The sequence below is a fragment of the Calonectris borealis genome, chromosome 1 (assembly GCF_964195595.1).
Source record: "Calonectris borealis chromosome 1, bCalBor7.hap1.2, whole genome shotgun sequence".
NCBI lineage: Eukaryota > Metazoa > Chordata > Aves > Procellariiformes > Procellariidae > Calonectris > Calonectris borealis.
In genome coordinates, this window is record NC_134312.1 from 147,117,584 (window position 1) to 147,132,636 (window position 15,053).

At 44.3% G+C, this 15,053-nt stretch overlaps 2 protein-coding genes across 2 annotated transcripts in view; both read right to left on the bottom strand.

Annotated features, from left to right (window-relative positions):
• The window catches only part of VWA3B (von Willebrand factor A domain containing 3B), a 69,078-nt gene extending 64,643 nt beyond the window's left edge, over positions 1-4,435 (bottom strand). Inside the window, exons 1-3 of the mRNA XM_075135190.1 lie at positions 4,349-4,435; positions 2,119-2,340; positions 179-273 (exon numbers count right to left, since the gene is read on the bottom strand). Of these exons, the coding sequence (XP_074991291.1) occupies positions 179-273; positions 2,119-2,340; positions 4,349-4,388 (357 nt within the window). The 5' untranslated portion in view covers positions 4,389-4,435. The remainder of the gene's footprint in view (positions 1-178; positions 274-2,118; positions 2,341-4,348) is intronic.
• The window catches only part of INPP4A (inositol polyphosphate-4-phosphatase type I A), a 290,343-nt gene continuing 276,683 nt past the window's right edge, over positions 1,394-15,053 (bottom strand). Inside the window, exon 29 of the transcript XR_012670601.1 lies at positions 1,394-1,408. The gene's annotated coding sequence lies outside the window, so the exon portion shown is untranslated. The remainder of the gene's footprint in view (positions 1,409-15,053) is intronic.

A 15,053-nucleotide genomic window follows, 5' to 3' on the forward strand; every position in this document is an offset into this window, starting at 1 on the left:
CACTGATTGTTATCACTAACCGTTTGACAAAACAGAAGAAAAATGATCAAAAGATAAAGTTCTCACAAAGAATATAATTATTTCATGCCATAGGGAGACATTTTAGTCACATCATTCTGCTACAGTGATAATAACGTCTAAGCGCACAGGGAAGTTACCACAAGTCAGTCACACTTACATTATACACGCTGCCATCTTGTGCTCTCTTGTATTGAGGAAACAGACCATCTGCATACCGAGAAGCCACAAGTTTCCTCAAGGTGGTCACATAATCTACAGTAAAGGTTACAAAAGATCAATCATAAGGATTACTTCAAACAGATATTTTTCAGGTTGATGTGCATACCATCCATGTTTGAGCCACAGGCAACTGTATTGAACTCTTGACATTAAGAAACTTGAGAGAAATTCTAATTATGTTTTTGTTTTACAATTTTTCTGGCTATGTCTATGTTGGGGCCCTGAGGGCACCAACAAGCCTTGATTGCCCTGATCAGCCTCACCTGGGGTTTCCACTCGCAGAGCACTCAGGCCTGGGCACCCAGTCTTTGCTTCAGCTGTGTTGTAGGTCTACCTGTGTCAAGTTCTGCTAGCGGACCTCTCTCCTGGATAGACCTCTCAGACGTATATTATAGCCTCGTCTCCAGTTCTGTCTCCTGGATGTGGCTCTTAGACCTATGTTGTGGCCTTGTCTCCAGTCTTGTTTCTGGCTCCATCTCCTGCTGCTCCTGGCTGCGCTCCCTGACTGGACCCTAGACGTGGTTCATCACCTCACCCTGTCTGGGACTGTCTGTGGACACAGTTAGCAGCACCCTGCTCTGCCTGCGGTGCTTAGATGCTGCAGAACTGCATCTTGGTCAGCAAGGGCACTGCCTGAGCTGCGGTCCCCTTTGGCTCCTGGCTCATCTTCCCCCCGTGGAGCAGCCCTGCTCTTGCTGCTCTCTGCCAGTTTAGTCAGAAGTGGGGAAAAACCCCACATTTAATTATTTATAGGCCAAAAAGCTACATGGGACTTTAATAAATGAAAGGTTTAGGCAATTAAACTTCTGTATTATCCATTTACCTCACGACAGGACTTGCAAATATTTGTCCATCAAACAAAATACAAAATCTGGTACAGATAATGCTGTTCTCTTACACAACTAAATGGGTGCAGAAGTGGGTGCAACTAAGGAAAAGGTTGCACTCTGCTCTTTCAGTAGCTAGAAATCTTCTACAGGATCTCCACTGATAGGAAAATATTAGGGGTGGGAATCTTTAACGTCACAAAGCAGCTATTCTGTATAGCATGCTGCCCTGCTAAGCTAGTACGTTCTGCTCCTAAAATTACATTGTAACAACATTAACCCCGCTTAACAGCTTCTTCTTCATCTACAGCATACAGAATTTCAGGATCCACACTTTTGGCCTTTGAATGCCCCATGGACACAAGCCAGCCAAAATCTTAAATTATGCAACCTAGGACAACTGCAATACATTACAATTCCTACTTCTCGGGCGGCAAGCTCTTCAAAGAAAAGAATTATCTTACCATGCTCTGCAAAGCACTATTATGACAGTGATTAATAATTATTAGCAAACTTTTCCCCTCCAGCTGTCAGATAACTGCAAAGGAATATTTTTGTATAGCCTGACTTCATACGAAAAGCAGCCTCAATTCTAATCAAATTTAACTGCTTCTGTAAAGCTGGATCCCTGGAAATAATATACTATTCCCAAGCAGGTTGGCTAGCCCTGATGATCAACTAGTAGATCACAGGTTATGGCACGGCATACATTATATTCGCCATCTAAAAATGGACAGAGATCTTACGGTGTGTTATCTACAGCTAAATTGGAGAGGATTTGAACTGGAGCCTCAGGTAAAACAACAGTACTGTTGAGTAAGGAAAGCCCTTCTCACATCCTAAGTCCTTCTCGCACCAAAAGGAGATGGAGTTCCTCAGTTCTCTGAACTGGCAGTGTTAGCAACTGTGGATACAGCTTCCCTTTCTGCCATTATCATAAGATAAGAGACAACGTGAAAATCTCCTCTGTGTACACTGGGGTGCAAAATGAGCTATAGACTATTCAAAGTCAGGGTTTTTTTAATTATTCTATTATTGATTTGTCTTATACCTTTCCTGTGCTGGAATCCAATCTGTGACAAAATCTGGGATAGGGACAATTTGTTTCTTTTGAGCCCATGAAGGTGAAGCCATTTAGAAGATGAAATGAGGGGTTGTACATCCACGTCCCACTGACTGACTGCCAGTCTCCTTTCCTTCTCTTTTGATTTCATCCTGTGCGCCTCATGGGAATCTTCGGGATCTTGTCTGTGCTTTGAATCAAAGGCATCTGCTGTAAAGAGAAATGAGGGAAACACAACATTTATACTTCAACCAAACAATTCACTTGAATTGTCTCCTTTCTTTACCTGTATTCCGTGGTACTCTGTACACATATAGCTCGCCTCTTGTTTTCTTTTGTTATACCGAACAATGTTCTTAATCTGGAAAGCTGCTCTCAGTCCTACACATCTTACTTGCTGTTATGTCTTTTTATTCATCCATGTATATTTACCTTCAATTTATTAAAGAAAATGTCTCTTGTATGCTGAAATCTAAGCCCTGAAAGCTAAGTCCAGTTTGCCAAATGGTAATTCTTCCAGCTCCTAAGACATCTGTCCTAAACCTTGGGAATCAGCACTCATAATAGGCATTCAAGGATTGTCAGACCATCACTACATACACATTAGAAGCATTATGCAATAAACAAGGATTTCTTAACAATTATATGTTGAACTCCTGCCATAAGCAACAGCAGTGCCAGCAGCAGATCCTGACTTTATTGCAAGGCTGGTGAAACTCCCTCTACTCAGTTCATTTACCTCAAATGTAAATGATGGTTCTGGATCTGCTCCAGGCTGTGATGGATAGTGTGCACACACAGGAAATCATACACATGAAGGTCCAGTTTCATTTTAAGTTCTACAGAACAACGAATGTATTTCAGCACTGGTGTATAGTTGGCTGGGCTAGCTCCACTTGAAACTGGCAGCAGAAACAGCCCAGAGCCTAGAGTGGTTGAGGCAGAAATGGAAGCGATGACTACAGTTATGCCTCTGTTCCTCAGCACAGAGGTTCTAGGAGGACTTTGGTATTTCCTGTTCATTCCCAAAATACTCTGCATGACCTAAGCTGGGCTCTAGTTGATTAAATATCCTTGCTGTATCTAAGTTTATTTTCTGTGGACTTTTGATATTTCTGTCCATTTTCCCCAGCATCAACATTATGTGGACTATCCCAGTCCCCCATTGCCCATATACTATAAGCTGCCTGTAAATGTACTGCGTGGATCAAACTGGTCCAAAATACAAAGAAGGGTAGTTCTATCTTTAATGACTAAAAAATAACCTTCAGTCTAGTATGGAATATGGGGAGCGGCTGAGGGAACTGGGACTGTTTAGCCTGGAGAAGAGGAGGCTCAGGGGAGACCTTATCGCGCTCTACAACTACCTGAAAGGAGGTTGTAGCAAGGTGGGTGTTGGTCTCTTCTCCCAAGTAACAAGTGATAGGACAAGAGGAAATGGCCTCAAGTTGCGCCAAGGGATGGGACATTAGGAAAAATTTCTTTACTGAAAGAGTGGTCAAACCTTGGACCAGGCTGCCCAGGGAAGTGGTTGAGTCACCACCCCTGGAAGTATTTAAAAGACGTGTAGATGAGGCGCTTAGGGACATGGTGTAGTGGGCATGGTAGTGTTGGGTTGACGGTCGGACTTGATGATCTTAGAGGTCTTTTCCAACCTTAGTGATTCTATGATTCTATGAATATGATCAGTACTCTCTGCTAAGGTCAAATGTTACAACAACTGACCTGGTTACAAGGGTTCATTAGACAGAGTGTTCCTCAGTTAATAATACATAAAGGAAATGAGACTGTATCTTCAGAAATCATCTCTCAGTGACAGTAGCCTTCTATATGGTGCAGACTGGCACCAGCTCTTTCACAGTCATCAATCCTACAAGCAGGGCGCTGGGCTGGCATGCCTGTAGAAGTTGACGTTTTATCAGCCCTCCTCCTCTGCTCAATACAGAAGCAGCAGTGACAGATGTTAACTCTAGTGATAGACAGGAGAAGGTTTGCAGCTGTTTGAGCTTTGTATATAGTCAGGCACTGTTTATAGTCACTTGAACTATCATTCCCAGTTTCCTCCTCCGAAAACACAGAAAGGCCAGCACAGCACCCCATATACAGCACAGGTGAGACTGGCACAGCTTCAGAATGGACACCACAATGCTGCAAACGAAACTGGAAGTTATCCAGGAAAACATGGAATCTATGCAAAAAATAGTCCTGAAATACTCACAGTCACTCCAGGCAAGTCTCTTACACGGATTGCTAGTCATGATAGATCTCTTGATTGGCAGATTCTCTTTGATTTCTTCTTAAAAACCTGAGAAATTATTATATTTTAAAAAAATTAAAATATTGCCATGCACACGTCAATATGAACTGGAGACCAACTCCACAGGCCCAGGCAATAAAAAACTGCAGAAAGCTGAGATCAAGATTTTCCTCAAGGAAAATAATATTATAAATGAAAAAGCATAGCTACTCCCCATGTCAAGAAAGGCTGAAGTCAGATTTGACAGGGAGCCCCATACTCAGAAATGGGAAAGTGGAAAACTGGTAATATGGTTTCCCTTCCTTCCCTCTAAATTATCTTAAAAAAGAGCCGATGTGGAAGTTTCCACACAGATATGCTAGAAAAATGAGTGTGGTGTTTTGGCCTGCTGTCAGCGAGTTGTATTATATTCTATTATTGCTTTGCATTATACTTACCTTTGCTATAATCCAATTTATGACTAAACCTGGGAGTATATGAGACGCAATTTTGTGAAGAGATTCATAACTTTGCCTACAAGTCTACAGATGATTCACAAAGAAAAAGAATTATGCGTGTATACATGTACGTCTATGTGGTGTAAGGCCCAACTGTGAATAAGACACAACATGAATAGAAAACAAAACACCAGACGAAGCAAGGTAGCAAATATTGGCTGTTTCGCTTTGAGACATAGTGTTTTGCCATTTACTTCGTTCTTCTTTAATAAATAAGATGAATGAATGAGGGATATTTATGAATCACTAACAGGCCAGATGCTAGCTATTGTCATTCAAGAGCTTTTCTTATGAAAAAAGCAAAAATGGGATAAAATAACAACCCAAATACTTAGCCTCCTCCCTCTTTCTTCATTACAGAACTGAACATGCTATTTATTCCGCTCGTAGGGGTTTAAATACCCATGCAGAAATATATAAATCATTCCAGTCTCTGTCCTGCTCATGCAGAAAGACACGAACAGTGTGAAAGGCAGGGACGATGTTAAAAAAACCAGGAGTCCATTCTGCACCCAAACACCCCAGGCATTGCACCGAAGATGCCCCCTGGCAGCACAACCCCTGACTAGCAGGGACTTGGTGTCAGCGCAGTAAGAAGGAGGACTTGGTGTCAGCGCAGTAAGAAGGAGGCCTTGCCACAGAGGAGCCACAGTGGACAATGGCCATAGCGAGCTGCCATTTCTCTCTCAGGCTGTAGAAATAGTGCCGCAATGCTCTCACGGTAATAACCGAGACACATTTCAAGCAGCAGCCTGCATTGGAGAATGAATCCCAAGTGCCATCTCACGTTCCAGATGCCCAGGGGTGTGGCAACAGGTTTTCCCTTGTGTTAGCCTCCAGCAGCAGCTGGAACAGCACCTGGACGTGAAATGCTGCCGCCGTATGAAGAGGAGCATTTGAAAGGAAACTAAGCGGCTTCCAACAGAATCAGCGAGTTTACCTCGAGTCTTGGAGTTCAAAAATTATGACCTTCAGCCCGAAGTCTGGAGCAAAACAGGTTATTTTCAAAAGGCAAACAAGAGTTCATCTGGGCACCTCTACCCTTCCACTCTGGCCAGTGCAAACAACCTGCTAAAACCTTCACCCCCCCCACGCGCTTTGAGTTTTTAACAGATGCGGCAGTGTTTGCCGAGGCCGAACGACCAGCCTGTCCCGACACACAGGAACGCCTCGGGAAAGCCCCGGGGCGTTACAGCCCGAGAAGCCGCCCCACGCCACCCGAAGCGCCAAACCCCAGATGAAAGGAGCGCGGAGCGCTGAGGCGCGCAGCTGCCTTCTGCGGAAACTGGGCAGAGGGTGTCATTGCAAAACCACAGCGGGGCCTGAGGAAGAGGGGGAGCGCGGGGCAAGGCCTGACCCGCCGCCGGGGCTACCCAGAGTGAGGCATGGCTGTGTCACTCGCTGGAGCTGGCGAGCGGTAGCCTCGCTACGCCCTCGCAGCCATCCTCACAGCCGCCACCTGAGTAACTGACGTGTCCCCGGCGCGGAAGGGAAACCGAGGCCCCCGGGGTGAAGAACTACGGGTCGGCGTTACGCCTCCCGAGCCTGCCCACCAGCGCCGGGGCTGGGCGGCCCTCTGCCCTGCGGCGGGGCCTGGGGGGCCGCCGCGCTGGGGGTCCCGCCGCTGCCCCGCCCCCCGCAGCGACCCGGCTGCGGAGCCGCCCCCGCCCCGCGGCGCCCCCTGCCGGCGCCGCCGCCCGCCCCAAGTGCGGTGGCGGCCCCCGCCCGCCCTCACCTGCCTCCGGCCGCGCCGCCGCCGCCCGCCCTGAAACGGCGTCGCCGCCGCCCCGCTGTTGACCTGGAGACCGCCCGGTTGCTAAGGCACGGCCTCACCCCCCCCCTCCCCCGCGCCGGGCCCGCGCCCCGACCCAAAAGTGTAGGAGAAGGAAAAACGAGAGGGCAGAGCTGCCCCAGGGCGGCAAGCGGGCAGGGCGCGGGGGTGGGCGAGGGCTTCCAGGCGGGAGCGCTGTGCGGGAGCGCTGCCCCTGCTGCCGGGAAATGAATGCGGAATAAATTCATTGTCAACAGACGGCACAACAACGACGTGCATTCATCTCTTCGGGAGCCAAAAATACACGAGCCAACTTGGAGAGTCACAGAAATCTATAAATAGTGGATCCGAGTCTCCTGGTCCTGTTAATTCTTAATTTAGAGTAAGCCACTGACAATATTTATACTAACAGTAGCCGCGTGCCCTTTGTTTAAATCAGAGGAACGATACACACTGCCGGGGAATTGCCATGCTCCTGGAGAAGCCTGACTAAACATTACTCTAGTGTCGTAAAATATACAAAAAATCTGTGTCATAAACCTGATCTCGATATTAAAAAGTTCCCGTTGATGTCAGATACCCAGAAACCCAGGTCTGTACATGCAGTATTTGGGCTGTAAATGTTTGTGAGCATAGTTTCCAGCTAAGAAACAGTGCTGAGCTCTGCACTTTCTCTGTTTTGCTTTGGTTTACTATACAATCACAAAGTCATAAAAGATCGGTTGCTTTATAGGATCCACTGATCAGTCTTAATCTATGTATTGATGTTCAGATGGAAACACACACCCGCAGGCACAGACGGGGCCGTCCTGCGGCACGCCAAAGCATTGGCTTCAGCTCTCGGAGATGGCTTGGTAAACAGTGATAGGAAAGAAAAGTTCCTTATAAGGCGTGCAGTTGGGATGGGAACGCGGCTTTCTGGAGCTCCAGCTTCTCGTACAGTTGGAACCAAGGGTTTAAAGACTAGCCTAGGCATGGCAAGTCATTTGGGATTACACAACTGTTCCCTGAGGTATGGAAAAGGCATTTATTTCTCAGGCATGAAACAGATTCTCATTATATCATTAAAAATAGTAGGTACTGAATGTTCTCTGGATCCTTTTGGACACCACGACTGCCATAGCACAAGCTTCTTTAGGGACCCATATTTTGGGAGGGGGGGCTTTTAAAATTTATCTTGAAAGAGCAATGGATTTATAAGTAGATGCCCAAAAATCAATCTAGTCAATTTTCTGATTTGTTTTGCTGCTGTTTTTTATCAAACACCTAAAATGCCTTACTCAGGTAGCTTCTTCTGCCCTATACAGAACGAGCCCATCTATCCTCATGCCTAAACGTCTGTAAATGTAGTAATTACGAGGTAAAAAAAGATACATATGTGCTGTAACTTTCTATGCAAAGATTCTGCCAGAAACCTTCACTCTAGGCTTGGCTACGCTAAACAAAAAGTGTTGCAAGAAAACATTCCTTACAATGCTTTGAATTGCAGCGCTTGTACAACTGCCTGACAAGCCCAGGGGCAAAGGCTGGCAAATGCAAAGCTACTTCTAGCTCCCACAGGCTTCGTGATCAACTGGTTGTCATCTCTTAGGTAAAGTTCTTAGGAAAATAAGATGTTCTCTGCACATCAAATAAACATCGTTCCTGGTTCACGTAGAAGTCTTGCCTCGGCCACTGCCCGCCCTGCAACTCGTGTGGAAAACGAGGAATGTGTTCTCCAGATGCTGCCTGCTGAACAAGGCAAGGCTGAATAATAAAGGAGGCGGGGATCCAAGTAACTGGGAAGTGGGAATTCACTCCTTGTACAGGGATGATAAAAATAAATCTTGAGCCATTCTGTCACCTGACCTTTAGGCTGAGTGACGAAGTGGTATTGATGGGTGGAAAGCACATTATTATGTCATTCATTAGAAAATGTATCGTAACACGGGCCTGAGGTTGCATTAGCAAGCGTGATTTTGTCCTGACTCTAGAATATTTCACCTATCAATAAATATATTTGATCACTTTTTTTAATGGCTAAAAATCAGCATTGTCAGCATTTCTTCTATATTGGTGCTTACAACACGGAACTATTTGCTTGCTTTTTATGATAATTCTTTTTCAACCAGAATAAAAAGATAATCCACTCTTCTTCTGTCTTCCATTTAAAAACAAACAAAAAACACACTCTTTAGCATTTTCCCTTCTTTTTCTAGGTAATTAAAACCACATTTAACATACATTTGCAAAAGTTCTTTATCCATGCAAAACATTGTACATGGTGCATCTAATCTAGCTGCGATTAAGAAAGAGACAGTCTCCTATAGTGATACTTACGATCAGCAAGTAAGGATGCTTATGGCACTGATGCTTATGGCTATGATAGTAGAAAGAATGGAGCTTCTCCAGGAAGTTTAACGCTGTCACACATCCTGCCCCGCAGTGTCATGCTTCCTGTTGACTCCCTCTCAAAGAGAGACAGGAATCGGTTGCAAGGGCTAAGGAAGAAAACAAAAGCCAGTTGGATTGAAGCTGAGTTAATGCTGTCCTTACTAGACACATTATTCACAGTGATTGCCTAAAAAAGAATCCATACACCTAAAAAGCAGTTTATCAGCACATGCAGAATATAAAAAGCATAAAAAGAAAGCCAAAGAAGTGAAATATTTTAAATACTCCTTTCATGTGTACGTTGTTCTCACCGTTCAAGAGCCTCCTAAAAAAAGTTTTCTTCATAGTATGTCTGCAAAAGTCAGAGGTAAAGGAGCTAGCTGTAGAAGAGCTCACCCTGGTATCAGCGGTGGTATAGCGACAGGAGTGTGGTATTTCTCCTGTTCCTGCCTAGAAGGCAGGCAAAGGAGGCAGGACACAGCGTTGGGCAGAAGAGCTGGATTTAGGGCAGGCTCAATCGCATCTGTAGGCATTGCACTGTGCCTTGTACACTTTCCAACGAGAAGTATTTTTTCTAGATATTCCTTAATTTGTTCCATGAGTTTTTAAAGATATTCCTTAAGTTCTGCGTATTGGAACTGTGCAGCCTACAGCCTGTGACCGACGTACAGCTCACGGACACCTTGGGCTGTCTAATGTGAACTTAGAAAGAAGTGACCACACTTTCAGATGAGGACATAGTAGGGATGTGGCACAAAATTAAAACATAGGCACTGTGTAGTGGGAGAGTGGAAGAGGAAGGGAGGCGTGGGAAAGGGCAAATGAGGATAAACTAAAACTTTAGGGGGAAATGCTAGGGACAGGAGCGGGGCTAAGGGGTGTGTGACCGATGTGCAATGGCAGGGAGAAGCAAGAATTCAAGCTGTAGAAGTGAGATCTGCATTGAAGGCATTGGTAGACGTAATAGGAAAACTGGGAAGGGATGGACTGGCATGGTGGAAGCAATGTTCATATGGGCTTTTTTCCGCTTGCCCCACAATGTGCATAACAATTTGGATGCACAGGAGAAACTGTGAGTCCCATGCTGTAAGAGCAAGGCATGGGAGTGGGAGGCTAATGCCACTGCACATAGGTCTAATCAAACTGTAATAGCTGTAGGACTAAATTGTTAGCCATAGAAGAAGAATAATAAAAAACTGGGCATCTTCTGTGAATGTCTAGTGCCCATGTTTAAAAATCTAGTTTCAGGCCTTGAGGAAAGAGAGTTATGTTTTCAGCAGAAGCCAGCAACTGGTTGTCTTCAACAGCCTACCTGTGTTTTTTGAGTTGTGCATCTCTTCTCTAGATACTTATCCTCTGCTTCTTCCCGCAGGGAATCTGCCATGTGCAGTCTTGCAAGAGGGATGGTTGTTGAAGATGCACGTACCATTCTGTGGCTTTTATTTTTCTCTTCTTTTTACTTTTCTTTAGATCTGTACTTAAAGAGAAGTGTTTCCAAACTGACAGGAGGAAACAGAAACTTCTCCGTCCCTGCAAATTTCTGTCTTCCAGTTACCACATGTAGCATGACCAGGTGCTAATGGAGCTGAGCTTGTCACTGAAGAAGCAATGCTGCTTGGGCCAGTGCATAAAAGCTCAATTTTTGAATTTTAAAATAAAAAAAAACACAATAAAAGATAGCAGTGCTCCATGACCTTTGTGTTTAAGACAGACACTGCACATTAAGGTTTGCCACTCCCTGGTACCCACACAGTGTTTGTGTCTTCTGGAACAGAGGATGAAAGATACAAATGCTGATGATTCCTCACTGCCCTGGGGTGATATTGCCTTACCTATATCACACGAATTTCTTTCCAAGTAGCCTGCTTGCACAGGCACAAAAGCATGCTAGCAGGCACCATGCCCATGCTGGAGAGACTATACTGAAAGGAGGAATATGAGGCGTAAGCTGCATGGAAGGACTTCCTCTCTTCCTCAGCAAATAAAGGAGAGGCTCTCACAGTTCTTGTTCTTCCCCAAGTCCATCGTCAGTGATGTGCTTCTTCCCCTTTCTGGCGACACTCTTGTTTACACCTTGTCCTCAAACCGAAGGGTTCTTTTTAAAGGGAGTGGAAAGAAGGGAACTGGTTTCTTACTCCAATGAGGAAATGCCTCATTTGCAGTGGTATCTTTCTCCATCATCTTCCCATCCCTGTCTTTCCACCACAGGATGATTCTAGTTAACATGAACAGAAAGTCCCTGCCTGCTTCCACAAACATCTGCCTGCTAATATCCTTTGGGCTGTGAACCCCTAGGACATGGCATATCCACCCTGGAAGATCTGGGAAGTGCTTTGAACAACATAGGCACTGGTAGTCTAGAAATAGTTTAGTGAGAAATGAGGAAAGCCAGAACAGGTAAAGAGGCTGCGAAGCATATGGAGCAAAAGTGGAAAAAGAAAGGGTGGGGTTTTTTTTCCAGTGCTGGTACAACAGGCAAATGAAGGAGACTAAGTTAGCCATTAATGATTCTAATTTAGAAAACACAACGAAGTTCTTAAATGTGAGAACAGTGAGGACCTAGAACAGACTTAAAGCTGGAGTATTGGTGGGACACAAACTGCTTGTAAGACAGAGGTGGATATACAAATGAAACGTTTGGGCCAAAAGTGACCAGGAAGGTCCTGCCCAGTCATCTACTCTCAGGAGCAGACATGCAAAAATGCTAAATGCAAGATATAAACCACTTTGGGTTCAAACACTCATTTTACACCAGCATAGAAACACTGAATGTGGAGAGACATTTGGGGCACAGCTCATATACACATACTGACAGAAGTTTGTACTGAAGACGTTTGGATTGTTTGGGTACCCCAAGAGTTCAAAAATCTAACAAACATTCTGCAGAAACATTTAAAAGCTAGTTAATAGCTTAGCAAGCTGAATACACTAGGATAAGCCAAAGCTAAAAGTTCGTTCTTCCAAGGCAAGATTCAGAATGAACTGTTTCTTCCAGTAAGGGAAGGTTTGGCTTATCATAAGCACTAGGGAGCAACACTGATAAGTCATGCAGTGGTTTGTGGAAACCAACAGATTCAATGTTGGGCACTAATAAATGACAATTGTGCAAATTAAGTGAGTATCATCAAAAACACCGAAATCTTTCTGGCAGGATCTGGTGTGAAAGGGTAGAAAGAGGTCAGACAAAGTCATCAGGATAGATCAGAGTCCCTGGGATTCCAGCCAGGTTGGAGGCCATTTTTTGATAGTACCTAGAGGCTGAATCCAACTCAAAGGACATTCATTTATAATGAAAACAGCCTTTATGAAAGTCATGGGGTTTTATTTATAAATACCTAGAGCCACACTGCATCCATAGTAATCTAGCTGTGCCATGATTCTGCCATTCATACTCCAATGCAGCGATCTATCATGCTGCAAAGGGAATTCTGTAACTGCATTTTATTTTCTTAAGTGCTTGCCAGGGTGTTACATATATTTTTATCACGTTGTCTGCCTTCTATAGAGAAATACGCATTCCCTAGAAGTCCGTGTTACAGTGACTAAGCCTATGAGACCAAGGAATGTTGGGAATGCCAGAAAAAAGACTACTAATTGTTAAAAAAAAATATTTTTTTAAGAAGTTGCCCATCTTGTATAGCAGATAACAGAGGAACTTCACTGCAACAGCAAATCAAAGTGGGTATGTTAAGATTTCTAATCAAGCCTAGACAAGAGATATTGTAATATTATTGTATTACTGCCAAAACTATAGCAAGGGTAGGGTAAGAGAGGCACCAACTGAGGAAAATAAGTCCAAGTCCCCGAAGCGATGGCTGCTGCAGGTGAAGGTGGTGTGAGAGTGAGCAGGAGGCAGCTACAGATGAAAGCAAACACAGTAGAAGACAGAGGAGGGGAATCCAGAGGAATGGGAGCTGCCCCAAAATATTGCGCTACCGTTCTGCAATGTATATAGTATTATGTAACAATAAATTCAACACTTTAATGTACAAATGAAAAGCCTACATTAGTAAGCTGCTCCAGTATAGACCAGGTTGGGTATTTTACTGTGGACAACTGTGAAAGCAGCTTTTTCCATTTTAGGCAAAGTTGATCTGGACTTATCTGCTCCTCAATCAGCAAACACACAGCAAAGGGCAGTGCATCAGCTTGAAAAATTATTTAAGCTAAATAGTATTACTTCCTTTCACATAGAGTATAGTATTGTGGTGTTACCAAAAGGGATAACTGGAGATGAGACTTGCCTGTGGCATGCTGCTGGTCACTTAGGCCCACAGAAAGGGATTTGCCTCAGGTGACTTCAGTCATCTCTGAAATGGGTGATTAATCAAAGCTAGTCACCTGCCCTCCTTGACGAGCCAGTGGAGAGAGGTGGGTAGCTCTCTCCCCATACCCACGTATGCTCTGCCTCCCCAGGCTGAGCATGCCAGCTTGCACCTCTGCCGAGTAGGAAATGTTCGCCGTCTCTCCAACTTTAGAAATGATGTGAACGATGGGCAGGTGTGGTCCCACCCGTGCGAGTGGCCTCGTGTGTCTCAGTGAGATGAGGTGCTGCTTTCAGATGCAGCGGTCTGCGCCCCAGCAGCAGAGAGCACGCCGTTTGCCGCGCTCCCGCCGTTCACATCTGCAGCAACCCTGCGTGAGGCAGCGGGGGAGTCGGGGCCGACAGTGTGGGTGAGAGCCTTGCAGCCCTGCCGAACCTGAGCCGCTGGGGGTTATGTGCCAAAAGGAAAGGTCTCAAAGCTGACTCCTAAACCTTAAGCTGAGATTGCAAGGCTGGCAGTTAAAAGGGGGAAAAAAGATTTGTTTCCCTTTGTAAATGCAGCATCAGTCCAACAACAAACACTGAGAGATGATAAATATTGATCCTGAAAGCAACATTTGTACCCAGTCACTGAGTTCATACCGAGACCTGTGTTTTGAACAATAAATTAATCACTCTACATTCATTCATGCTGAGGGTTATTTGGCCAGAAGAAATATAGCATAGATGACAATTCTTTACCCAGCAGGATGTACACTGGACAGTTATTTCATATAGAAAAAATATCTAGTGTATAATTTGCAAAATGTAGAAGAATATTTAAGGATTGGCTTTCTCTTCATTGGCAGATACGCAGTCTTTTCACATTATATGAGTTACGTCAGGTTCTACAGGAGACATTAAACCTATTAATGCTATATTTTAAAACATTTTACTGTCTTTTAACAATCTAAAATAGATTTGGCGTTGGTAAAATCCTGCACAACATTTTGATAATACAGGAAAAGAAATGTGTTAAGCAATTAAGACATGTTTTTCACCTTTTAGTTTTCATATGTTTCCATATTACATTTGTGATGGACATGTTGCTTAGAATATTTTTAGGCAGGATTTTGTGTTTAAATAACTTCAGCTCTCTCCTCACTTTAAAGCATTTTAAAGTATTTTACTACCACTGAGCTCATTCAGAAGAGATCAGTAACCTCAGTGCATTGTAATTGTTTTTCCAGTCCAAGCACAATTAAGATAATAATTCTCAAGTCTGAATAACTCTTTACAGCATACTTTCATAAATACTCTGAATTATGAAATAATTCACAGATAACAACTTTTATGAAGTACTTGCTGACATTTTAATCCCAAGTTGTCACTATGGGCAGGACATGCCTCTTAGAGATAGCGCAATTGGGACACTGCCCAGGTGATTTACAACTTGGCCCTGGTTCCTCCTGCCGGGATTGTCATATGATGTCCGTGAAAAGGACAGTGACACACATCATTCTGTAGCAACCACAAAAGAAGCTGTATTTAGTGACATCTGCACCCATGGTCCTCCAGGTGAAGATTTGGAGTGCACGTGGGTTTAGAACGAGGAAAGAGCCAGAGAACGGATGCTGGAGGGGATGTTTTATATCATCAGGGAAGTGCATTTTGTAAGGGCTTTGAAAGGCGATTAATAGCATCAAGGCAAAAAAAAAAAGACTTATTACGTACTGATCACGGAACCTGCCGACTAGGCTTTTTGTTTTAATCGGTGCCTTT